The sequence below is a fragment of the Lagopus leucura genome, unplaced genomic scaffold, assembly GCF_019238085.1.
Source record: "Lagopus leucura isolate 7727_CA_CO unplaced genomic scaffold, USGS_WTPT01 Super-Scaffold_100008, whole genome shotgun sequence".
NCBI lineage: Eukaryota > Metazoa > Chordata > Aves > Galliformes > Phasianidae > Lagopus > Lagopus leucura.
The window spans coordinates 11,370,649-11,397,624 of NW_024962265.1; the positions used below are offsets into that span (position 1 = coordinate 11,370,649).

General features: G+C 42.0%; 1 protein-coding gene across 1 annotated transcript in view; it reads right to left on the reverse strand.

Annotated features, from left to right (window-relative positions):
* Positions 1–26,976, reverse strand: part of RSBN1L (round spermatid basic protein 1 like) — a 49,609-nt gene that overhangs the window by 19,444 nt on the left and 3,189 nt on the right. Inside the window, exons 2-3 of the mRNA XM_042872364.1 lie at positions 18,206–18,319; positions 4,272–4,915 (exon numbers count right to left, since the gene is read on the reverse strand). Coding sequence (XP_042728298.1) covers positions 4,272–4,915; positions 18,206–18,319 — 758 coding nt within the window. The remainder of the gene's footprint in view (positions 1–4,271; positions 4,916–18,205; positions 18,320–26,976) is intronic.

Below are 26,976 nucleotides of genomic sequence, written 5' to 3' on the forward strand. Positions count from 1 at the left end.
TCAAAGGACAGAAATAGAATCTAGCAACTGCAAACAGTGGAACCATTTCATCACAACAATATCAATATGAAAGGCCCTGCACTGTGATACTCACCAAGGATCTTTCCTTTGAATAGCATGTGCTTACCAAAGCTGCAGGTAACACAAAGCTCCAAGCCTGCTACAGGAAAGGTTCAAAACAACATCTCCGAAAGGGCTCTAAATGCACAGGATGTAATTCAAGTTGCATGAAAGCAAAAACTATACTCAGCTGTATCTACACATAATTGATTGCACATAAAAATGAAAAGAGAATTGACTCACTTTGCAAGAGCTGCTGCTACAACAGATCATAAATTGCTCTGAAAGGCAGGAGTAAGCAACCAAGAGCAATCATTTATGAGCCACCTGAAGCAATCCTCTCATACTCCTTTACAATAGCAACATACCAGACACTGGTCTTCTTTTTAAATTCAACATCAACAAGAAGGATTGACTGCAGAGAGCAGCGTAAAGAGGGCTCAGGAAGCATGTATCAGTTAAGGATATAAGGTGTCAAACTTGGAAAACACTAAAAGAGAGGCATGTGGTGCTTGTCTTGTCTGCTACTGATAAGAATAAAAGCAATAGAGAGAGGATTAAGGTAAGAGGACAAACAAGAAAAGAAGATTGTTCACCAGATTCCCTTGGGAAGTGTGGAATCACCTGGAGATCTCAGCAAGCACATCAGATAAGGACGTGTCAGATAAGGCTTCAAACACAGTCAAGCCTTGCCTTGAAGCACAGAAACTGTTTTGTATTGCTCAGGGTTTCTTCTACCCGCACAAATTATGCTTTTTCTCCAACCAGGCTGAAGAGCGGGGAGAAAAAAAAAAAAAAAAAAAAAATCAACCCAGTAAGCACTGCTACAATTGAACATGAAGCCTGAGCTCTGAGATTCTAGCAGGATACAAAGTCTGCACCTGCCCAGCACAAGGACACAATCACAGCTTCAAAATGTTAAGCAATGTGCCTCGACAGCACTAACAAGCTGATCTCAAGTGACATGAGCTCCAAGCAGGTGGCAAAAGCTGATCGTTCAGGAGCATTCTTAATAATGCTCCTAAGAACTTGACAAGATTCAAAGCTATCAGGTAAACGATGCAGCTATCAGTCTACAGGGATGAAGGAATCCAGGGATGGACATCCAAGCTAATTCCATTTTGTCTAGTTATAGTCATCAAGCCTCAATCAAGAAATGATTCACAAAAGAACTGTTATATTAACAACAAAAAAAATTTACTTAGCAGTGCTTAAGTACAGACCTGAGATGGGTGACGTACAACTCTCCAGTTTCTTTCTCTCCAAAATTTAACAGCTCACTCTGATGAAACAGAACCAATCCCAACTCAAACCTACTGCAGCTGTCTCACAAGCTTCACCCCATTTCTCATCTCCCAACAAGAGAAAATACATCACTTCTATCTGACACAGGGGAAAAAGGAATTGATAAAACAGGGTTGAAGCTCACTGAGTGGTACTGAAAGAATCCAGCAGAGGAAGAAAAAATTAAAGTCACCTCCGATACAACACTCCAATACTTCTGCTCCAGGCTTAACTCATTCCTCCTTCTCTGGACCATTCTTTTCATACCACTTTGGTGGTACGAAATATATTTGCTAAATAAATGTCAGGTTTGTCAGAATGGTTACACACATCACAAAGAGGTCTCAAAAACAACCAAAGAACTTCACCTACTGATGTTGGCCTCATTTCAGTGTTTTAGTTTAAACAGTGCAACAGATGAGTTTAATACTGAACACTTTTAATACTAAAGAAGGTTAAGACAGATATTCAAAGCAAACCAGACACACTGAGCTCCTACCTGGGCATCAGAAACGCACTCACCTTTGCACAAGCAGCTCAGAGCACCGCATAACACACGAGTACAGAGCTTTTGCAATGCAGGAAGAGAAACTACATTTAAAATTTCAAGGCAATACAGAACAACAACAACCTCTTCAAGTTCAACAAAAAATTCAGCACAAAGGGAAAATAGTGTCGAACTGCACCCAAAAAAGTAACAGGTTATGTAATCATTCAGTACTTTTTTTTAAATTAAGACACAGAAAACCAAAAAGAAAAAAAGAGGTGGACACTAACAAGTGAGATTCATGCAACAGAAGTACAGCTAGAGGTCAAAAACCACAACTCACAGCCCTCAGATCTGAAAAGGCCCTCTGACACCTGTGGAAGGTGAGCCCTGTGGCACAGTACCACTATAACTGCTATGCCCTCAAACTCCTTCCCAAAAACCTTTGATACTGGCTCCAGTCAGAAAAGGAAACACTGAGCTAGGAAACCTAAGCTGCAGCAAGTCACCTGGTAACATGGAGAACGTATGCAGACAGAAGAAGATTTTAAAATAACAGCAGTAAGGAAAAATAGAATCAATAGCTAGTCAACCAAGGTATTGACCACTGTATTCCAGATACGAGTAATGCTGTGTAAAAGACCACATGAAGAAGTCTGGCGTACACGTATACACATCATTTATACACATGGCACCTCTTATGCGAGCAAAACTGTAATAGGAGCCCAGCAGTCTGTCACGCAACCAAATCCTGACAAGTGATAAAAAGCTACAAAAGCTTGCTGAAAAATAGAGAAAACAAAAGGAAGACAGCAGAACTAAGACTCTAGACAAGTGAAATGTAGATTTGATGACTACAAAGTCAATGAATGATTTAAACGCTGCAATGTAAAGTTCAGCTTCTTTCATCTACTACGTTTTCTGTTCTTCCTTCACTTACAGTAGAGTAGGGAAACGATCTCAAAAGCAGTGACCACAGAAGTGATTCAGCTGCGGATATTGGATATTACTGTTGTCACATCAAATTAACCAGTAACAGTTCCATTGCAATTCACAGAAATCAAGTCCAGGCATTTCTTAAGTATGTCTTTAAGATGGATATTAGCACACAGTTATGTTTCCATTAATGCTGCCCAAGAGAATACATACACAGATCCAGCTTCCTCATGTGAAATGGCATCAGACAGAACAGCTCTGGGGAGCTCCCATAAGGTATCGTGTACACAGAATCATTGCATTGTTGGTGAAACTCAGAACATTTTAGTGGATTTACAGAACATTCACATTGTGTGGCAGTGGATGGGTTTTTCGTTTGTTTCTTTTCTTTAAACCAGGGCTGCAAGCATTCCCTTGCAGCAACAATTCAGTTCTATACACACTTGCAGGTGACCTGCATGACTTTTTTCAGCAGTGCTCCACACAAATATTTATGTAGTAGAAACAAAAGCGTATCTTTTTAAATCAAACAGCGTGACTCACATTTGAACTCCTCATAACAGTCTAAATAAGGCTAACATAGTTAATAGGTGTCCCAAATAACATTTAATATTCACAAATAGGAATCTATTTCTAAGCAACTTAAACAGTTAACTGTGAACTAAAGTCAATACAGACAGAAAAATTGGACTAAGTGTCCTCATAATAGTATCAGGTTATCTCTAACAGCTTTACACAATACTGTCATTACCAAGGTTGCAATCTAGGAAAGCACTTTTCCTAAACTTACAGGACCTGAAATACATTACTGTTGCATACAGACTATTCATATCATTTACAGCAAGTTTATAAATAGCAAGGTGGTGTTTAACCTGTAGTGACTGCTATGAGACTATACAGTCATCTCTCCCTGAAAATGAAAACAGAAAGAAATTGATTCAGAAGATGCCTGCCATTTTGCCGCACAGCTTAACTGCTTTCAAGGGAATACAACTAACTGAGGGCAAACGCAACCAGGAAGGATCAAATTAATAGCTCTATGAACCACTGTCAAGTTCTCCTTTATGAACAGATTTAGAAGTCTCAAACTACATATGAAGTTCCTTAACTGTTCCCTACAAAGGTTTTATGTGTAACGTTTTTCTGATGTATTAAAGTACTTCAGTTTTTATGAAGAAGCTCATATAGAAAAGCTACAGTTTAGATGCCCAGAGAGCTGCAGCTAAGTCATTTTAGCCCTCAGAAACTCAGGCTTCAGACAGTGACAAATCCAAAGAAACCTATGACCACGTGCATGCAAACATTTCCCCTCCCACACAAAATGCAACTTTTCCTCAGTTAATAAGCTCCTTAGCACTGCAGAACTAACAAAGAACAACCTTGCTTCCAGTCTTGTTTCATCCACTCAGCACAGCTAAATGGTGACTGTATTCTAAGAAAATCCATTTCACAGTTGTTTGAAACCATTACATGACTTTAGAAAGTAAAATATATAACCTCTTACCTGAGCATGAAAATTTGACATAGTCGTTGTCTCTATATCTTTCTTTCCCAAAATCTCCATTTTCACTGGTGAATTGGGAAAATTAAATGAAAAGTAGTCTAAAAAGTCAGGTAAATATGTAGCTGCCCCATGAACAATACCCATTACATAGTAAGCTGCACAGTTTTCATTTTCACTAAAAACCAGACCCACAAACTCTTCTGCAAATCTCTCCATCTCCACAGGAGATAAGTGGGAGAGTTCATTACTGTAGGCATGGATAACTGATGCACCTCCGTTAGGCTGGTGCTCAATATGAATCAGCTGTTTGAACTCCAATGTGTCCAACCTTTTGAGTTTATTTTGAACCCGTGGCTCCTTTAACGAGACAAATGGAAACTCACTGTTCTCTGGTATCTTGGACTCACAGTCCTTCTTGGGATCCATATTTTTCCCATTGAAATCCTTAAGATGATCATCTATGATGCCTTTGGCTTCCTGATCCTCAACATCAGAAACCAGTCCTGAGCAGATAGTCTGAATGGATTTGCTGTACATTTTTGGACGCTTCCTCTTCTCATTCTCTTTATGTTTCTTTTTCTTTTTCTTCTTAACCTTTTTTATCTGTAGCTCTTCTGCGTTCATTTTTGGTTTCTCCTTCCCAGCTGTCAAAAGAAAAAAAGACTTTGTAAGCACATTCAGATAGAGAACACTTATCCAGAGATCAGGATTAAGTTATCAAAGCATTCAACAAGGCACACATCCCAAAATGTGTATCTTAATGAAAATGACTATTAGGGACAGGCACAAGGATCAGGCTACAACTGTTGATTAACATAAAGGAGAACAAAAACAACTTACAGCAAAAAAGAAAAAAGATTTCCAGGGCTACTCTCGTAACTGGTCACAGACCACAGCCACACTGTCTAAGTGCTCTTCATCAACTTCTACACCAGAAAGTTCAGATCAATTACACAACAGCTGTCCATAAACGTTGCCAAACAAGACATTTACAGTCAATGAATATCAACCATCAGCAAGCTGCTTACAAATGTTGCTATGACCTACCTTGTCAGATGGCTTTACATGGCATTCTTCCAGAAACAAAATAGAACGTTGTTGAAATACATGTGGAAACACCAAAAACCTGACCATACGCTTTTTTGTTTTGTTTTTAAAAAGAGACCTCATAACCTTACATAATATGCAAGCTAAATTGAAAATAAGATGTAAGGGCACATCTGTGCATGTAAGTAGTCATTAGTAGACACTGTGTTCAAGCAATATTGAAGATAAATGCCTCCTCTGTAAGCATTGTTCTTCCAGTGCTTGGGGGAGAGGTGCCAAGGGCTGGAATAAATGAGATAAGCCAAAGACTTCTAGACTTCAGGGCAGTCTAACAAAGCAGTTGATACAATCTCATATCATGATTTCATAGAATCAAATTACTAACCACGTCACACTCACAATCAGCGACTCCAAATAAGCATGTTCAGACACAGAAGTTTAGAGAAATCTTGCAATGAAATGCACAATTTCTAAGTAACCTCAAATTTACAAATGTTTGGTAGCATACTAATTTTCAAGGCAGCCTCTACTGCTGTGTTTCAGCAGACTAATTTAATTTTGCAATCCTCAGTTCAAGTAATTCACAAAGCAGTCCTTACAGAAGTAAAAAGATCACAACTTCTGGTGAATAGAATCACACATTCTTGCTGGTAATTAAAAGGTTTGGAACTGGAATTTATGCAGATATTGGAAAGAAGCAGCAGCAATTAAGCCACTTGCCTCTGAGTTTCTTGAGGTTTGCAACAGCAGTTACAAATGCCTCCGGGACTTCTGAAGCGCAGGCAGCAAGCTCGTTATCTCCCTATCTTCTATTTTCTCATCTTGTAGTGGGAAGAAGTGCCCTGAGGTCACTTGCTGCTTACTTAGCCTAAACAAGGAAGTGGGCTCCGGGATTTCTTAACTTAATCCACACAGTTAAGAGCTACAAAGACTCCCATCTAAATCTGATTTAATGTAGCAAACTACGAGCACAATCTCATTTTTAGCTAACCACATTCAATTGTCAGAAGGCACAGGATCCTCATGAAAATCTGTCCTTCCATTAGGCTAAACTTAATGTAAAAACAGCACAGACCTTTGTAATAGTACTGCTTCATCTGGTAGATACAAGTCACTATTTCTTTGTTAACATTTTCTGCCACAGCACTTCTAAAATCTTTTAGCATGGGAAGACCAGGAAGGAAAGATACACGTGCAAGCAGCTACCTAATCCTTACAGGAGTAAGCAATAACTCATCAAGGATGCCAAGGTACCTGAGGGAAACATCATCACCTGACAAAAATCAACTGCCACCCACATTATGGTACTGGACTGGTGTCATTATGGCACTAGTTTCATGTGAGGAAAATAAAAATAACTCGGTGGCTTATGACAAAAGAACAGTTCCATATTACAGACCATAAAATCTCAACCCAAACCTCAGAACACAGACTACAGAATTAGGCATTCTCCCTCCTGATTGTCAACGCACCAGAAGAGAGTATCCAAAAAACTGCAGTATCCAAAAAATTGCACCACTCTAAACCTGAACATTCATTGCTATACTGAAGGATACTTGAAGTCCAACACTTCCAAACAGTATGGCCATCTGCATATATAACATATGGAATTTGAGTGCTGAATGCAGTAGCAAGGTAGAGCTAGAGATAGCTCTAGAGATAGCAGGGGCTACCTGCCAACCTGTTTCTCTTGCTTTCAGGCAGAGCCCACATCTTTCCAGGGACCAGCAACTCAGATCCAGAACTTGATGTAGGCCAGGAAAGGGATGGGAGTTATGCTCATCAGGGTTACAATCACTGGCAACCAAACACAACATAATCTGAAGTTAAAGCAAGAAGCCACTTGCTATGTGTTCTCTTATATTTTAATACATCTACAGTCATTAAACGAACCCCTCAGACCAAAGATTAGTACTTATATGTCCTAGCTGAACATGAGCAATTAGATGACTTTAAATTACTACTAATTGCAATATATGCTATTTGTACAGCTTGTGAACCTGTATTTGCACAAAACTATCTCAAAAATTGCCAACTTCAATTTCTACAGCATACAGACAGAAGAAGAAAGACTACCCGATCTTCACTCTGTCCCATTCTCTGTCTTTGGCTGCATCTCCTGAGAAGCCTTTTCAAGTAGCAACCAATTTAATTCAATGCCTTCTGCAAAGTGCCATGGTTGACTTTTTTTCTTTTTGAACACATCACCAAATACATTTCAGAGGCAGCTCAATGAATGAGTGACAAAATAGAAACTTTTCAGGTTACAAAACAGCACTTAATTAGGTAAGTAAGGTCTTAACAGCAGTGGTGCTTTTAAAACACACTAAAAGCAAACACTGATTTAACAATACACAATTAGAATAGCTTGAATGTAATCCAGTACATTAATAAACTACCAAACTTAAGAACTTGGTCTGAATGTATCCAAAAAGGTCTGCAGTCAACCCAGATGTAAAAACAAGTTTAGTTAACTTGGTTTACACCTACTTAAGTACTCTAAACCTTCTTAAGAGGGATTAAGGCATTTTTGACACAAAGAACATCTATCATTTCCTGGGTTTGTTTTCATACCATCTCCATGAAGCTTTCAGAAGGAAAGAAAACAGCTAACCACAGAACTTTTCTTTTAAACCTGGTAACCAACACAACTGCCCTTCCAGCATCAGGGAGATTTTCTGTTCACTTGGAGTACAAGCACAGTATAGACTGGGCTGTGGGGTTTGGTTTTGTTTGGTTTTGTTTTGTTTTGTTTTGGGGGGGGGGGGGGGGGGGGGGAGAGGTAGTTTTTTGGGCTAGGGTTTGGGGGTTTTTTTGATTTTTTTTTGCAAGTTTTTTAGTTGGTTGCTTGTTGGCGTTGTTCATTTGTTTTACTTTTGCTCACAGATTGCAAGAGTTTTTCTTATACATATCAAGTACTGAAAGTTCATCTGTACACGCTTACCCAGGTAACACGATTGTACAAAAATACCCAGCCAAATAAATACTTGCTGGCAACCCCTCATCTCCAAACACCTCTCTCCCACAGATCTTTTACTGAAGCCACTTTCAACTCCAAGATAACTGAAAACCAAGAGAGCAACAGCCACAGAAAGATCAAACAGCTGTAATAAAAGCCCACCAGAACAACTATGATGGGAAGTAACAGAGCTGCCTGAACTGCTGCTTGAGCTATGGAGAGAGAGAAACGAAAATGGCCGTCTCCACCCTTGGGAGACAATGTATGAACGCTCTCTTCAAGATTAACAATGCCAATGGACAGGAAAAAGACCTTGAGACACAAAAGTCACAAGAAAGGACTTCAGGTAGGACTCTAAATAATAGCAGAATGAAACACAACTGAAAAAATTACATACCAACATCTCTAAAGGCACTTCAAGCAGAAAATGAAAGACAGCCTTACTTGAAAAGCTGGTTTGTCATTTTGAGCCTCCCTCAAATTCACACAGGCTTAAGCTACTGCCTACACAAGACTGCAATTCTGCTAAGAGCTCTATTTTCATACTGGCAGCAATGATGTACTCAGGAAACATTATTTTTAGAGTATGCACCAGTCTGATACTCCGGATGTCATATTTCTCAGAGAAAGATTTTTGTATTATAAACACAATACTGGCAGATGAGAAAAATGTCAGATTCTCAGTTATTTGTTCAGCCTTCAAATATGGATGCACGACACAGCTGAGCATGGCTCATGGCCATGGATAAGCGGAGCCCAATTCCCACTCATCTCTCTCCCACAGCTCCTGGCACACAATTCCACAGCACCTCCTCCTTGTACTGACTGATGCTCATCTGATTGCAAAACAAACTGACTTAACGGTTCAGCAGAAAACTATTTGCTTGTCTGCTGCTACATCAGTGAACAGAACTGCTTCCTGGCATTGCCTGACAGGAGCTAAAGCACCGAAAAAAAAGTGACAGCGTGCAGAGGAAAGGAGCAGCAGAACCAGCTCCTGCCAGTAGCAGTCTGATCTGCTGAGGTAGGCTGCCCACCCCCCACCTTGCCTTCACCTGCCCACTCCAGGCCCCAAAAGAGGCTGACTTCTTAAGTGGAAGAAACCCTGTACACACAATACTGCCTTAACACACACACACACACACACACACACAAAGAACAAGTTCCCAGCAAACCTCACTGCAAAGACTCAGATTTTTAAGTCTTCCTTTTTTTTTTTTTAGTTGCACATGAAAGTGTAATATCTTAGTTGAAAATTCCTTCAGCTACTACAGCACACACATCCACTGAACTGTGCATATCCTTCAAACTGCCTTGACATCCACTTAGACCCAACTTTAGAGTACTTGCATTCAGTTATTATAGCACACAGCTGACATTTTCCTGAGGAATACAAACACCAAATGGAAAGCAATGACTTCTAGTAGTAGTATTCTTCAGCAAAACCTGAACAGAACTCCAAAGAAGAAAGTGGCATTCTTTTAGCCTCAGGCTTCTGCTCTGCTGAACTTAAACACACAGTCTGAAGTAGGTGTTTATAGCTGCTCAGAAGTTGCCAAGACTTGAACAATGAGAGGAATCAGTTTGCTGAAATACAATTCCTATCAGCAATGCCCAATACAGTGCTTCCATCTTCTTCTTCTGTATTATCTGTAGAGAGGAGCAGAACCACACCCATTCAGTCACTTCACTGCTGCATATATACAAGTGCTGTAAAGCAAAATGCACTGCCTTTTCCAAAACCTACAGTGCTGCTTTGACACTCGGAGAAAGGTTGCCATAAAGAAAAGAAGAGCTACATACACGCAGCGTCTCTTTCCTAGGATGCCAGGGAAGTCGTCTCATAGCAGACAGTCTAGAATTTGGTGAAAATGTAAGAAAGTCATCCAAAAGGCAAAATAAAGATCTCAACACTAACGCTGACATATCCAAACTAGCTTTGGTTTAAGCAGTATGAATGCAGCCCTTGATGCAAGCTCATTTATTTCACTTCTCAGCTAATTACTACTGAGGCAGTAAGCTTTCAAAACACCTGTTTCAGTCCTCTCTAGCAATCACAACATACATGTACATAACACGTATACGTAGAACTGCAGGAGTCCAGCATCAACCAAGCTATGAGACATTTTGAATTGCATGACAACATCCTGTCCCTGTACTCCGAGATGCATTAACAAGCACCTGTGAACAAGGCATTTTTTCCACTGCATGATTCAGAAACATAAACACAGATGAAGATTGTGACTTCTTTCTTAAAAAAGCTTCTTTCTTAAGGTGAGTCAGAACTCCTGTAGGACTCCAGGAACAAACAACAACAGGGAAGAAAAACTCAGCGTCCCTCAGTGTTTAGAGAACCCTTCCCCCTGAGCTGGTGTTAAGAAGCAGACTGAGCTCATACTTCCCTGGGGTACAAAAGACCAAAGAAAAATACATTTTAATGCCGTGTTACTGCTTGGCTAACAATAGCCTCATGACTAGAGTTATAGAACTTGAACTGTATTTGTCAAGGAATGAATACAGATTTCCATTCTTCACATGCTGCTCATGCATGCATATACTCAGCAACAACACAACTCCCTCTGGACGATTTTTAACCATCTTCTATGCAAATCAGGCCTAATACACCACAAACATCAGACAATGAGCACTAACCCAGAGGAGGGCAACGAAACTGGTGAGGGGTCTGGAGCACAAGTCTTGTGAGGAGCAGCTGAGGGAGCTGCGACTGTTCAGTCTGGAGAAGAGGAGGCGCAGGGGAGACCTCAGGGGAGACTACAACTTCCTGAAGGGAGGCTGTGGTGAGGAGGGGTTTGGCCCCTTCCCCAAGGCAACAAACAGGACATGAGGAAATGGCTGCAAGTTGCACCAGAGGAGGTTTACGTTGGATATAAGGAAGAACTTTTTCTCTCAGAGGGTGGTCAGGCACTGGAATGGCTGCCCAGGGAGGTGGTAGAGTCGTTGTCCCTGGCAGTGTTCAAGAGGCACCTGGATGAGGAGCTAGAGCTGGATGATGGCTCAGTTTGTGGTGATGGGAGGACAGTTCAACTAGATGATCTTGTAGGTCCTTTCCAACCTTGTGATCCTATGAATCCACCACAAATACCTGCATGGAAGTTTCTCCCTCGAGGTTGGTTAAAAACTTATTTACTGCAGTGCCACATTATCCCTGGCACACGCAGAGCAAGATCTACTGGCTGGACTGAGATCCAAAACTTTGGAATTCTACAAATATTCCAGTGCACCATTATTATTACATAGTACTATGTTGTTGTTTAAAATGACAACAAACAGCCTCAACTTTGGTAACTGCAGATTAGTTCCTTCCAAATGCACTTACTTGTGTAAGTAAAAAGAACTCCACAGTTACCTACAGTACTTTGCTTTGTCCGCAGACTTACTTCATTGAACACTACACGTTCGCAGAAGCCACAGAGTTCTTATTTCATCCAATTGTTTCAACTCTGAGGTTACAGCCCTCAAAATTATTGGCAGAGTAGGGAGCACTTCAGAAGTTTCAGAAGACATCAATAATAATGCTAAGTCACTCCTTTAACCCCACAGCCTTCCTGACTGCCAGCAGCAGTCAGCAAGGAATTGTAACTGCAGGCAGCCACTGAAGTCAGTTCTCACTTCCCTGCTTTGGGAGAACTCAGTCACCAAAACTACAGAGCATTTGGTGGGAGGCCACACAAAGGAAAAAAACATCAGCAAAGAGTCTCAAAAGGGACCATTTTTTCCGTATTTTTTTCCAATTCAACTCAAAGACAGAAACACTGAATCTTTTTACTCCTCATTTTAGGAGGCACAAAAAGTATGAATCAGCTGCTGGTATAGTACTTGTTCTGCAGCTTAACATTAGCCTGGGTACTCCTGTCAGCAGCTGCAAAACATTACTGAAGTCTTTGGTGCTGTACCAACCATCTCTTACTGCAGCATCATCAAGAAATTCCGCCTTCTACTCTCCAGTAGGGGGACAGGTAAGAAATACACTCATTAATGGTCTTTCCTTTCCTCCCACAGTCCCATGTGGCTAGTCAGGCATACGGCTCAAGCACATTATGCCATTCTCACTGCAACTCAAACTGAAGGTACTGACATACAGGAATCAAGATTCAGTTCCGCTCCACTTCTTCAGACTGTGTCTTCAAAGAATAAGCACAGAAACTCCACTTTGAGCCAGAAAGATGAATTACCCCTTGTGTTCCAGAGAGTTTAAGCTTCATAGCCACAGGCAACAAAAAAATAGCACAGAACAGGAGTAGCCAAGACCCCTTTCACTAACCCATAAATAAATAAAACACGCAGTCCTAGAGAGCAAGAGTGTTATAGGAAGTACTGCCACTTAAAATAGAAAAATGAGAACAAAAATCACCGCTGCCAATAATGATACAGTTCTGTACAACTTCACATCTGGATTTTAAAAATCCATTATGGAGTGGGAAGTGTTGATTTCATTATCTTCAGCCAATGAAGCCTTCTATTTCAAGAAGCACAGGAAGCATACAGGCCTCCTTCACCCTGCTGGAAAAAGCACACTTTCAAAGCAGGCAGAGTAAACCATACCAAACCTCTTGAAGACTTTGGTCAGTCCAGAGAAAAAAATATTTTAATTAATCTATGACATAAAAATTATAATCACAGAGTGGCTGAGGTTGACAGGAAGCTCTGTGCCCTTCTGCCCAACCCCTGTCCCAGCAGGGACACACAGAGCAGAGTGCACAGGGCCACAGCCAGGCACCTTCTGGACATCTTCAAGGAGGAGATCCGTAGCCTCTGTACGGCTGTGCCAGTGCTCAGCCCTCTGCACAGCACAGCAGTGATGCCTGGGGTTCAGAGGGCACCTCCTGTATTTCAATTTGTGCCCACTGCCTCGTGTGCCAGCACTGGGCACCACTGACAAGAGCCCAGCTCCAGCCCCTTTGTACCCTCCCTTCAGGTACTTATGGGTCCCCCTGAGCCTCCTCCACCCCTGGCTGTGCAGGCCAAGATCCCTCAGCCCCTCCTCAGAGGTGCTCCAGTCCCCTTAGTCTTTATAGCCCTACATTGGGTTCTCTCCAGTAGCTCCAGAAAGGAAGCCAACTTCACACATACCAAATGTTTATCTTTTGCCCTGTGATTGTATTGTGTGCATCCACTCTGCCTGGAATCACCTAGCAAGTTAACCAAAACAATTTACTAGCAATAACAGCCTGAGGGCAGAAGCACTGATCTCAAAGGAAGAGCTTTCCATAGGTATGACAGCGCTGCAATTCTCTTGCAAATCTTGCCTCTGAGTTCCTTGTATTTGAAATAGAATCATTGAAAACATTCAGATTACTTCACAGCGATACATGTGCACATTATACCCACAGCCTACCATCATATGCCTATGATTCGTACTTACGTCCTTCAGACAAATTATTTGGATATTTTTCAAAGAAATTACACAAAGAACTTGTCAGCTTGCACAGGTTTCACAGGCAGCAGTGTGGGGTTTGGGTTGTTTTTTTCTGGTGGATTTTTTCTCCCCTCCTTCAGTGCCAGTGCAGCTTTCCTCTTCCTCCTGCTGGCAGCTGCTGCCATGATGTCAACTGTACCACAGCAAGGCTCACCCAAGTCCAGCACTATTGGATCCACTCAGGGTCTCAGCAATCCATGCCAACTGAAGGCATTAGCTAAGCAGGAGTAGCACAGGCAGCAACAACTTCAGCAGTAGAAACAAGGCAGTCAGGTAAAGAGGAGGGGAGGAACAAAGAGCAAGTGGAAATGAAGATGTCTGCATAAAACTTCGTAACAGCAATCTACTGGAAACGCAAGGTAAGCACATGTGTTATCTCTGAAAAATGTCTGAGGCCCACAGGAATGAAAGCTCTGCTCTCAGATGATCTCATCACAGGTACCATACCTGTTATTTTAAGTGTCTTACTCTGCATGCATCTATTTTACAGGTAGAAGTTGGCAACTTGCTGCACACAGTCTGTGGGGGGCTGCACCTCCTGTGCTCTTACCTCAGCATCTTCCATCCCCATCCGCTCAAGTGTATTAAATAAGGAAAACACTCGAGGATTTGTAGAGGAACACAAAGACCAAATATAGCAAGTGGGGAAAAAGCATGCAGTATGACTCAGATGGAGGTTGCATGCATACGGATTTTATAATCACTTCTGTGCAGAACCCATCTATAAAAAAAAAAAATCTAGAAGGTTCATGAGAAAGTACAATTAAATGTAATTCCAAAACAAAAAAAAGCTTTCGAAAATAATTTGTACATACAGACTTCAATACCAGTAAGATGTTTATTCTCAGCTCTTCCCTGTATTCTGTCATTCCGTGAGCCAACACATTTAACCTTGTAGACACACACTGACAATTTCTCCTACTGCATTTTTAGAAATAAAAAATATCAGGAAAATAGGGCTGACTTTTTGTTTTGCTTTAAAAGGAAAAAAAGATGATACTGTTTACAAATGAGCCTTTTTCTTTTCCCCCTCTTTTTCTCGCAGGTCCTCCAGTAGCCTTTAACCAGGTCATCACAGCAATGTAAAAATTCCTTACAAAAATATTTCAATTTTCTTTCTTTTTTTTTTTTTTTTCCCAACCATGCAGATTTTTGGAAGTGCACAATTAAATTGCTCATATTTCTTTAACATTAAACAATATGCTTTTGCTAGGTTTTCTTCTTTTCCAAAAAACACAGGTCTTTCTTCCGAATAGAAAACTAGAGAGAAGCAGCAGCAGCAACTACATGGTCTTGTTCTGCAGAAAACACACCTGCTAGTGAAAACGATGACAGAAAAAAAAAAAGCATTTAGCCCCAGATGCATACAAAAGCCACCAGGCTCACTGAAAGAGAAAATGTTTCCTTTAGAAAGTCAGGAGCTGGAAAAAAAAAAAAAAAAAAGCCCTTTCAGAGTTGTCCTCCAAACTAGGGCAAGTTGCTTTCAACAGAAACAGCAACACAAATTCAGGCAGATGAACAGCCCACATCCTTAAGCTTCTCAAACAGTAGTAGCAAACTCTGCCAGCATGCAGCTTGAAGCACTAAAATCAGGCTTGGACAGCAACTCCCTAAAAGAGCACCAAAGCTTCAGTACTGACTTCCTCTCCCCAAGCTAGCCACCCTTATCTTGGACACTGGTTTAACTGTCTGAAGCTAAACAGCCTATCACCACCATCACCTTAAAGAAAGTCTCAAACAAATGGCAAAAAAAGGAAAAAAGACAAATCAAAACACTAACATCACCTTCACAACTTAAGAATAAAAGCATTCAGCAGACAGTCAGTGACATTTTTAGAACAGGATCTGGACCTGACACCTAAGAGGAAGTGAGTGGTCTTCACAGACAGGCACTGAAGTCTCTCTGCTCTCAAGTCCACACAGTGAATTCTGAGCTGAGAATAAGAGGGCTTAGAGCTTAATTTTGTTCCAGGAAGAAGATATCCTTAGACAAAGAGTTACCAACCTTTCAGAAGGTCACAGAGATGCTGACCACAGACACATACAAGCTGCACCTACAAGCACATCAGCCTTCGCTCTCCGGCCCTCAGCTCAGCACTTAAAGCTACATCAGCAGAAGTAATCAGGAAATGCTGTACAATCATCACAGAACACTTAAGCACACCCTGCCAGATCTCAGGAGGCCCACAGACACATCCAGAACTGCTGTTCTGAACAGGATGTAAACCCAGCGGAGGGAATCTGCCTGCTTTCCTAATGACTTCCCTTTCTTTCCCTGAAACAGGAGCCATTTCTGCAGGACACTGCAGACACAGCAAAACCCAGCACTGCCTCTACAAAACATTGCTGCACAATTTCTAAAGGAAACCCAAAATATGATTCTTGTCTGATAATGAGACTGTGAAACACAGACCAGGCATTTAACCCACTTACAGCACTGTTCTGTGTGAGGACAACACACTCTGTTATTCAACTAGCTCTAACAAGCAGAGGTAATCTTACACAACCCGTGGCACATGCCTTTTTTTTTTTTTTTTATTAAACACCCACTTTAAACAATGGAGCACCATTTCAGGTGCAATATCCTCATTAGGTGTCTCTCATTAGATCTGTGTAACAAGAGTTGCTGTCTTTGCAAGTTCTTACCCTGCGGCCCATCTCTATTGCCATTCAGCACACAAGATAGGAAAGAACAGCACAGAAACACAACCTGAACATTCTCACTGTTAAGGCAGTTATGCGTTGCTCAGTATCTCAACCGCCAACTTCCTTTTACACAAAAACAAGTTGCATCTTTTCACAGGAAGTCATCAGCTTGAACATTCCACAGTGTCTAAGCTGATACTGAGACTGATCAGCACAGGTGACCAGCTGCCAGTTGCTAATGCAATTACCTGGAGCTGCATTTATACTCTGAACTGTGACACAGTAATTACACGATCGCTTGTCCATGACCTTATATGAATGCACTGAAGACAGTGTTTTGATATGGGGGTTTTATTTCTTGTTGTAAATGAAATCCTACATCAGATATAGTAGCAGAAAAATCTATCAGAAATTTGTTCTTGAACTATGAAAGCAGAGTCTGAAAATAAAAAATATTGGATCTACTCAAACAGCCTCAACAAACGCAGAGGGATCAAGAACAGACTTTACTATTATGCTCAAAGGGCTGTGATTTGCAGCACAGAGCCCAGTAGGACAGCCACTACCAGAGAATCCCAGGTGCTGATACCTTGGGACAACGCTACACAACATTTTTATTGATGATGGGGATGGTGAGGCAACGCACTCTCTTCAGCAGGTCTGCAGACAGTGTAAACCTGGAAGGAGGGAGCAGTTGATGCACAAGAAGGTTGTACTGCCAAGCCAGAAGGACCCCAATAGGCTGCAGAGAATTGAGCCAATAAAAGTCTCACACAGTCAACATGGGGAAGCACAGAGTACTGCACTGAATAATAAAGCCATGCCCCCATCCAGGCTGAAGACAAAACTGGCTGGAAAGTAGCCTAGATGGAAAGGAGTTTGTGGTCCTCACAAATGACAAACTGACCATAAGCCATCATTAACAGCCTCCTGGACAGAATTAGGAAGAGCTCTGCCAGCAGGCTGATGGTGACAACTTTTCTTCCACTTGACTAAGCACTGGTGTAACACATCTGGAGTGTTACACAGAACTCGGGGTCAGCAGCCCAAGACAGACATGGGCATACTGGAGTAAGTCCAGCAATGGGCCAGGAAAATGGCTGTGGGAGCACAGCATCACTCACAGAAAGAGAGGCTGAGAGAAGCAGGATTTCTCCCTGCAAGGGCTCTCCACCCTTGACAGAATCAACAGCTACTCCCAATTTAATATTGTCAGGAAACCTGCTCAAAACACCCTACAGTTCTACATCCAAGTCATTTATTGAAAGCATTAAAGTGAAATGGCCCTACAACAGTGCCCAGGGGTACCCCACTAGTGCCTGGCCAGCAGTTTGATGTAACCCCATTTATTATAACCCTTTGACACTATCTGTCAGCCAGTTGCTCACATTACGTTTTTATCTAGCTGCAGAGAGGGCATTTGGTCCAGAAGGACAGTATGAGAAACAGTATAAAAGCTTTACTGAAATCAAAAAAGATAACATCAGCTGGCCCCTCCTGGCCAACTAAATGGGTGACTTTGTCATAAAAGGAAATTAAGTTAGTTAAGCAGGACCTTTCACTCATGAACCCATGGTGGCTGAGACCAAGAACCATACTGCCCTTCAGCTGCCTTTCAGGAACTCTGCGCAAGAAGCACTGTGGCAAGAGTTCTATTTTTAATCGCAGTACCTAACACAGTTGACAAGTTTATAATTAAAGTTTTAAATTACAAGCATTATAGCAGCTATGCTGAGAAAATGGTATTCAAGTTAAAATAAAAAACTCAGTATTAAGATTCAGCACTCAATCCAATTACAAAGGTTTTAAATACCGCTAAGAAAAACACTATGCAGTTTAACCTACCTTTCTGCAGTAACTTGATTTCTCCATTTTCTTTCTTTATTTCATTCATTATTTTGTGCTTCTTCTTCTCTTTTTGCTTCTTTTCCCTTTCTTTCATCTTCTCTTTGATTTGAGCTGAAATGCAAATATTTTATGATTAAGTGGGAACAGCAAGCTTTGTCGCGTGCACATTTTGCATTAGTATTATGCAAGCCCTATTAAGAGGATAAAAGGTGTTACAAGGAAAACCCAGGACCTACAATATGGAAAGCTAATATTTATCTGTTGTATAATTCAACATAAGCTTATAGAACCTAGACCAGTTTTGTTCGTATTACACCAGAACTGTATCCAACAACTCAGCCTGTTAGCTCTACACAGTTAACAACCATTTTTATTTACTCATACAAACCTCTGTCCTTATTTTTCATTCGGATGCAGCTCTTATTTCTAGAAACTCAAGCTCCACACATTCGATTAGGAACAGGAGAACTGAGGGGTTTCTATTTTCCTGAATGTGCATCTGCACTAGAAATCTCACCTGACTTAAGGCTTCCACAGATGGCTGGAAAGATGAAAGGTTTTCAACTAACAAAACAAATCTTTGTCCAGTTCACCAACCACACCCATACTGTGCTAACAGCTGTAAGGTGTGACTAAGAGAATCAGTGTGAGATGGAAAGGAATGCCAGTTTACTATTTGTTGGAAAAATCTGTATTTTCATAGAAGATCTAATTCAAGCAGTTATTTATTCATTTACTTTATTGACAGTCACTCCACATTGTCATGCCTTTGTCATGTCTTCGTCATTAAATTTCTAGGACTTATCTTTTCAAGCAGACTTTAGAATCACCTTGGAGATGAAGCATTTAAGCCTCACAATCAACACTGCAGGTCTCATTTCTCAGACCTCCTCTATAGATTTACTGGGCTTTTTAACCTCCTCAGGGAAAAGAACACCCCACTTTTTTCAGGCTTCTACACGATGCCATGTCTCAGAACACTTTGTCAGTAACACAGCTGAGAGGCAACACTGATGTGCCATTTATGGTGCTTGTATTCTTAACCCCACATGGACATAAGGAGAAACCTATTTACTTTACCCCACGCATTCACAGAAAATAAACACAGGTATCTTCAATACTAACAAACTGGAAATATTTATTGAAACCAAACAAAAGCCTTCAGTTCTGTAATGCAATATATGACCAAACTATTTCTGAAGCATGTCAATAGTTAAAAATTGCAAGGGTCTGACAGTCATCTACATAAACAAATGCTGTAACAACTGTGCAGCATTCCTACCTTTCATTCTAAAGTTTTCTAACAAAGCCATGGAACTCACGTGCCCAGCAGCCAGGAAGAATGCATTTTGGGTAAAGTCAAAACAAAAGAAAATAAAAAAATGATGAGAGATGGCAAGTGACACATATCTGCTGCCTATGCACAGATCAGTGCAAGCAGTGGAGAGAGAGAAAAACCTCTGATGGCACCCAAAACAAAAAAAACAAAAAAACAAGGAATAAGGTAGCTGTGCTTCACACTGTCAGAAGTCTTAGTTCCAAGCAAATGAAACAACCATGCCCAAGACCAGGCCTCCAATGATTCTGTGACAGAGGATTCCAGATCAGACAGATCTGTGCAGCAGACTACAGCACCCAGACGTTTTTCTCAGCAGCACAAATCTGTATTTCCTAACAGCAGATGAACCAGATGTTAATCTTCCTCTCCAATTGGCTCCCCTCACACAGACAAACCCCCAAATTGTAGATCCCAGCAACACAGAAGTATGAAGTAGGCAATAAATTATACAACAGATTTGACCACTCTGAAAGCAGACTGTATGGGAACTGCTGAGTCACGGCCTGAACCTCTGACTGATCACCTGAGGCGAGCAGTGAGTCAGCCAGAGGAGCACAGCTGAAGGCAATTCACCTAGACCTAATTAAGAGCTGCTACCAGGGGGGAAGGATCTCTTCTGGAGTTTTGTAAGTAAGCCCAGGATAGAGGTAAGCTTTCTATCTGTTCTCTTTTTGTTATCATTATCTGCTTTGCTAAACTCTCTTGTTTATTTTGTAATTATAACATCTTAATATTCATTGATTATACACAGACATTCACTCTGCAAGGAGGCAGTAACAGCAGGCTTGACTTGAAGCATGCATCAGTGCTCAGCTCTGCCAGGATTACCATTATCATGGAAAAAAAAATGAGATTTTCTCCCAGCATTTGCATACTGTTAAGAGGTACACTTGACTTCTATCACTTAGAAATCAAAGAGAGATTGAAGAGCACATACAAATGCTGAGCCTGGTTGAAAGAGGATGAAAAACAGACTGAAAGAATCCTTTATTGTAGGCATGAGACAAGCAACCCAGGCTGAGGAATCCTGCAGTTCTGATAGAAGCAGTGTGTAAGAACAGAGAATGAACCAAAAGTCTATAAGAACCTCCACTTTATTTTCAGATCTAGAAAGCTATTAGCAGGGATGATGGCAGCAAGTTCCAGCCAAAAGAAACAATGGAAGTGTCCTGTGACCTCCTCCAGCAACAGCCACAAGCAAACGGTACCTGAAGATACCGTAGATGCATCCAAGGAAGGATTGGAACAACTAATTCCACTGCAGAATGACAGGACCAAGCTACCACAGGACCAGGGCACAGACTGAAGAGAGTAAAAACAATTGAGAGTCCCAGCTGACAAGTATAAATTGTCAGGTTGCCTCCCTCTGAGCTGAATTTTCAGGTCAAACATCTTCAGAGGAAAATAAATGTTTTCTAGTCTGGCCGGCAGAACTCACACAGAGCTCTCAAGTTCTGCAGTGACAGATGGCCCACTTCACAGCTTCCAATGGGACACAGAGATAAAACGCAACCAAATTCCCATAAGATTCAGTTTACCACAAAGGAAACTGCAGTCAGTAACTTGTAAAGCACCCAACAGAGCGTACAGTCCATACACATGGTTAAGATACACATCTGGCATCTAACCAGGACAGACAAGCTCAGCTCTCCAAACAGTCTCCACACAAACTCCTGCCAACATACGGTGCTGCCCAGAACATCTGCTACAGTTCAGTGCAGGCTGGAGCTTCCTACGAGTTTCCAAAAAGCCCCAGAACAACATCCCTTTGAGCGGCTTCTCCAATAGAAAGGATCAATCCCCTGCAGCTGTACACCACGTAATCCAAATCTCACTTCCTCAACCAAGAAACAAGAAACCTCTTCACAACACGAAAAGAAAAGCCCATTTTAAGACAAATGCACCCTCTATTAGGCAATTAACAACCTACGTGTTGTACAATTAATGACTAATAGGACAAAACTTGTTTCACTGAGCAAGTTAACAGCGCTTGGAACTTCTCATATAGCTGCTAGATCTCTGAACAGCTGCTACTGATACCAAACCTTGCTTGGTCCCTGCTTCATGTGTAGAGCAGCTCCACCCCCCAACCGCAAAAAGGTAGAGGTGACTGGAGTAACCCTGCTGTGTCCATAAGATACTTTGCAGTGATCTTCCACCAATACCACTTGTAATACAGATGTAAGGGGAAGAAAGAAAAGGCTGGAGCTGCAGCAGTTAGCAGGATAAGAGAGTCCTCCAGGTGAGAATGTAATACAGACAGCAGCAACTTGGGACAAGAGAACATCAAGTACCAACAGCTACTACCTTGGTATGTCACAGCACTGCCAGGAGAACGGTTTGCCTTCACTATGATGGAGTACTGAACACTCAGAAAAGCAATCAATGAATTAAGAACTTTCATATACTAATGAGGAGATCAATCATCTGAGTCCAAAGGAAGGTGACGGGATCATTCGACTCACAGAGAGAAGTCCAGTTTTAACAGAAAAGTCTTGCACTACAAGAGAAAAAACAGCAGACACAGAGGTACCAGTGACTGGAAGCTGGATTCAACACTCCTACTCCAAAAACCATCCCACTGCATTCACTTTTTTCAGTTAAGATAACAAAATTAAATAAAGTACACAAAGGCACAAGTTAGTCACCAGAACAAGTCACCAAACAGCTGTGGAACTATCTGCCATAGGGTTGCTGTTTTGGGGGGGGTGGAAGCACTTTCCTAAAAGCTGATTAAAAAGTATTTTAAAAAACTAATGAACAAAAAGATGCTCAAGTCTAAATAAAAGATGAAACTAAGTCCTTTGATACAGTATAGGTTCACAGAAAGGTTTATGACCCCCTTGCCAAAACATCATCAAAATTGTAGATTACCTTTAAGTGAAGCCACCTGAGCATATCTACATATTAATCACTGCTTTCCCATTCCAGCAGGCATTTTCACAATACAAAGCTCAGTTTTATTTAAGCTGATTTATGTGCTCTTTCTCTCTTTTAACAAAGTTGCTCTGGTAAGGGATAACCAAAAGATTATTCAAGTACTGAATATGAGGATTTTTTTTTTTTTTGTTCCATGGATCGAAATGATTTTAAAATTTTTTTAAATGTCCTCCCAAGTCTGCTCTGTCTGCTCAGAAAATGGAAAATATACCAATCTTAAATGTTACCATTGCAGGGCTTTGAGGGGAAGACGACAATCACGATGCCATCCATCACCGTGGAAGTGACAGGAAAAAGATAAACCATATATGATTCCAATTTAAAAAAGAAAAAGCAACGAAACGAGCCCCTGGGAAAATACCAATCCTTCTGTTGGACATCTGAGCTAACACCTCCAGCTTTATCAGCACATCACTCATAGCACAGTCCTTGACCTTAACATCAACCAGAAACCCACACAATGCACACGGTGAGAACCCAGCTGGATGATCAATGCCTCATGCTGCTCACCACTGGGTCCTGACACAGGGAACAGCCGACAGCGATTTCCCATCAGCCCAATGCCTACTTCTGCTACAATAACCTTCTTGTGACATACGGCACTCAAGGAAGCCAGCAGTCCACAAAAGCCTGACTTACGACTCACTGCCGCTTCAGGGACTGCCTCCAAGGAGCAGGTGATCCTGCTCGCATTATGCCATAGCAGCAACTTTTGCCACTTCTAACAACCACAGAACGGTTGTGGTATAGAAACAGCACATCCATGACCTCCAGTTTTGGGCCCCTCACTGCAAGAAAGATACTGAGGCCCTGGAACGTGTTCAAAGGAGGGCAACTAAGCCGGTGAGGGGTCTGGAACACAGGCCATATGAGGAGCGGCTGAAGGAGCTGGGAATGTTCAGCCTGGAGAAGAGGATGCTCAGGGCAGACCTCATTGCTCTCTATAACTTCCTGAAGGGAGGTTGTAGTGAGCTGGGGGTCGGCCTCTCCTCTCGTGTCATTAGTGATAGGACCAGAGAGAATGGCTTCAAGCTACAGCAGGGGAGATTCAGGCTGGACATGAGGAAGTATTACTTTTCAGAAAGGGTGGTCAGGCACTGGAATGGACTGCCCAGGGAGGTGGTGGAGTCACCGCGCCTGGGGGTGTTCAAGGAAAGGCTGGATGTCATGTTGAGGGACATGGTTTAGTAGGAGCTACTGGGAATGGGTGAACGGTTGGACTGGATGATCTTTTAGGTCTTTTCCAACCTTGGTGATTCTATGATTCTATGATTTTCTATGAAAATACAGCAACAGCAGTGTGCCTTGTGCTACATACAGGCAGAAAACAATCCACTGTGAAGACATTTTGCACCTCCTATTCTAAATGAATGCACACAGCTAACTGAATTAATTCAGGCTGTAGAAGGAGTTTTCCACTTCCTAACTAGATATCTTCTCACAGTGATTGTAACGCCTTCATGAACAACAAATACTGACACAAGTTGACAGACCGTACCACTGAGATTTCAGAGATGTGATCAGTTCTTTACTGCAAGCTTTCAAGAGGAAAAAGGAAAATCAAGAACATACTGAATAAGTGAAAAATGCTCTGCACTGGATTATGCACAAAGTAGCAGCTGTCACGTTGTGAAGTTTGCACCTTCAGGCCTACACTGCAGCTTGGACGTCTGCGCGTTACGAGACAAGCTTCAGAACCTTGTCAGGAGCCAAAAGCTGCAGCTGCTTCGCATCAGCTTTCCAGATGGTAACCCACATTAGTAGTCAGCCAGAGATTATGTTCAAAGTATCCTGCCTCTCCCTCCTCCCTTTGATTTAAGGGCTGTCACTGCACATCAGGCAACATATTTACAAACTACTTCTAATGGACACCATCAGTATGGTGAACATCAGCAGTACCAGAACCGAAGGTAAAGGGGATGAGGAGGGCGGCCCTGCGGTCATCTTTCCATTGGTTTCTCCTACTCTCAATGCAAATATCCATGAAATAAAACCCAAAAAACTCACCTCAGTGTGGTACACAGACATGTTATGTGCATTTAATGTAACCACGTTAACGGTTCTGTCACCTGCATTTGTATCCTGTCAGACAACCCCTGTACTGTTGTTGAGCACATTCCTGACTTGTCGTACAAAAAGAAACCCTTAAAATACTTGTGAGACAAAAGAAGTCCCAGCAGTTTTTTATTGAAAAAAAAGGAATATTTGATAGACAACCCACTCAGTAACTCAAGTTTAAAATGCACAATATGACTACAGAAATCCCCTTGCCAGCTGAGTGCATTCCCCCAACCCCTCCACAAACGAGAGGGAAGGAAGATCTTTTTCAGAAACAGAAAACCTGCAATTACTTTCAACTTCATCTCCGCCATTCCTCTGATCTTTGCAGTTTGAAAGGAGACCTTCCACATGCAGCGGCACATGAGCCAATGTGAAGCACGAGCACTGGAGAATTGCATCAGAAATCAGCAGCAGAGAACGTGGCAGCTGCAAAAACAGCCTGCAAAGAGGTTTCAGGTCTGACCACTCAGTGCACTTCCCTCAAGTGAGAAAAACGACCTGCGATTCTACAACCAAAGGACGTGGTGCTTCCAGACAGGAACAAAGAATTCAGAGGAGAGGCCTCACAAGTGTGGATGTGACTGCTGAACCGAGAGCAGCTGGGGGCAAAGATGGTGTTTGAGTTAAACAAGACAGTACCAAAAAACAGGGAAAAGGAAGGAGAAGATATCAGAAAAAGGTAACGTTTAGCAGAAGGAAAAAGACAATCTATTTCATCAGATGGTGGCCCCAGATCTAAAGCAGGGAAACAGAATTATGTCCAAAGCTTTCTCCAACCCAATTTAGACCATGAAATGAGCCTCTGCCAGATGCAAGCTGAACTCAGAAAGTCTGAAAAGTGCTATGTTTTACAGGTTTACAAACCAGAAGTGCCACGCAAGTCAAAGCCACAAAGGTATCCGAAGAGTCGCTGGCAACTGTTCTAAAACACTATTTAATCTATGTTTCAAAGGCAGCAGGAGGCAGAAAAAAAGACCTAAGAGCTACAGAACCATACTCAGCTTTGCTTTCTTGCTCACATGGGAAAACCCCATCAGCAAGTTAAAAATACCAATCTCGTTTTGTAATTGCTTGCATACTGAGGCAGCCTTATCAGCAAAGACATCATTGAGGAAAAAAAAAAAAAACTGAAGGAGGGAAGGAGAGAGAGGGAAGCTGTACACAGAAATGGCAAGGAAACACAGAAGATGTTTGATGAATTTGGCTCAGGCCCTGCAGTAAGCCTGGAACAAAACAAAACACAAAAACAAGCCGCCCTAGGCTGATGAAGTGGGGAGTGGCTCATCTGAGCTTTGCACTGCTAACAAAACTATTTCAACTATGAACTGCTCGAGCAGGCTATCAGTTAAATAACTAACTGAACTGGTAGAGTCATAAACTGGTAAGGCAGACATTTCCATCAGATTCACACCATGTTTTTAAAACAAAACTAGTTACATAACTTTTAATTCCATTACCCAAAATAGACTTGTCAAGTAAAATTTAAGCTTATTTTAAACAGACTCGATCCCTCATTTGCAGGATAAGTTACACAGGTGGCAAAGTGCTCTTCCCAGCTCTCTGCATGCCAGACTATTACCCCGAGACTCACTCTGCTCCATTCACCTCCTCCAGCCACAGGCTGGCAGGCCTGGCTATGACTCTGCAAGTTCAAGGTCCTTCCAGTGAAGGAAAAGATCAGAAAAATCATAGAGTGAACATTTGTTCAAGGAAGGAGATACGAAAACACCTCTCAAAGTCATCATCCATCTGCGCCGTAACCAAGCTCAACACCTTGGGCACCTCACAGCCAGGCTCTGCAGCCTCAGAACCGCACTGCAGGCCAAGGACATCAGCTCTCATATTCAGCTCTTCTAGAGACAGTAGGTGCAAAAGAAGATGGTAGGTGCAAACTCCTCACCATTTCCTCCTCTGTGTCAACACACCATGCTATCAGCACTACAGTTAGGAGAATGCTATGGGTACCACTCCATTTGCAAGCCCTGTGATGACCATTTTCCAAATCCAGCCCTCATGTTCCTTCACTCCCCATCACTGTGCACCGTGATGCCTCCTGTTGCCCCGCAGTCCCAGCAGCCTCGTGGCACACATCTGGCCATTCCTCCCCCTAACTTCACTCCTCATTTTCCCTGCTCTAAGCTCACACAGGCCCTTCCTCCTTTACCAGCTTTTTCTCTCAGCTCAGAAACTGCTCCACACAGAAGGGTACGCACACAGCTCAACACAGATCAGAAGCCCAACTCCCAGCAGCCTCCTCAGCACCAAGCTCACTGCACCTCTTGTACCTACATGCAATTCACATGCACTTCAGTTGCAAAGGAGACAGTGGAGTTTTTGCACCTTCAGAACCTCATAACAACCATGGAAGTCTCACCTGTCCCACCTGCTTACTTTTCAATCACTGTCATTTCTTTTAGATCACAGCCTC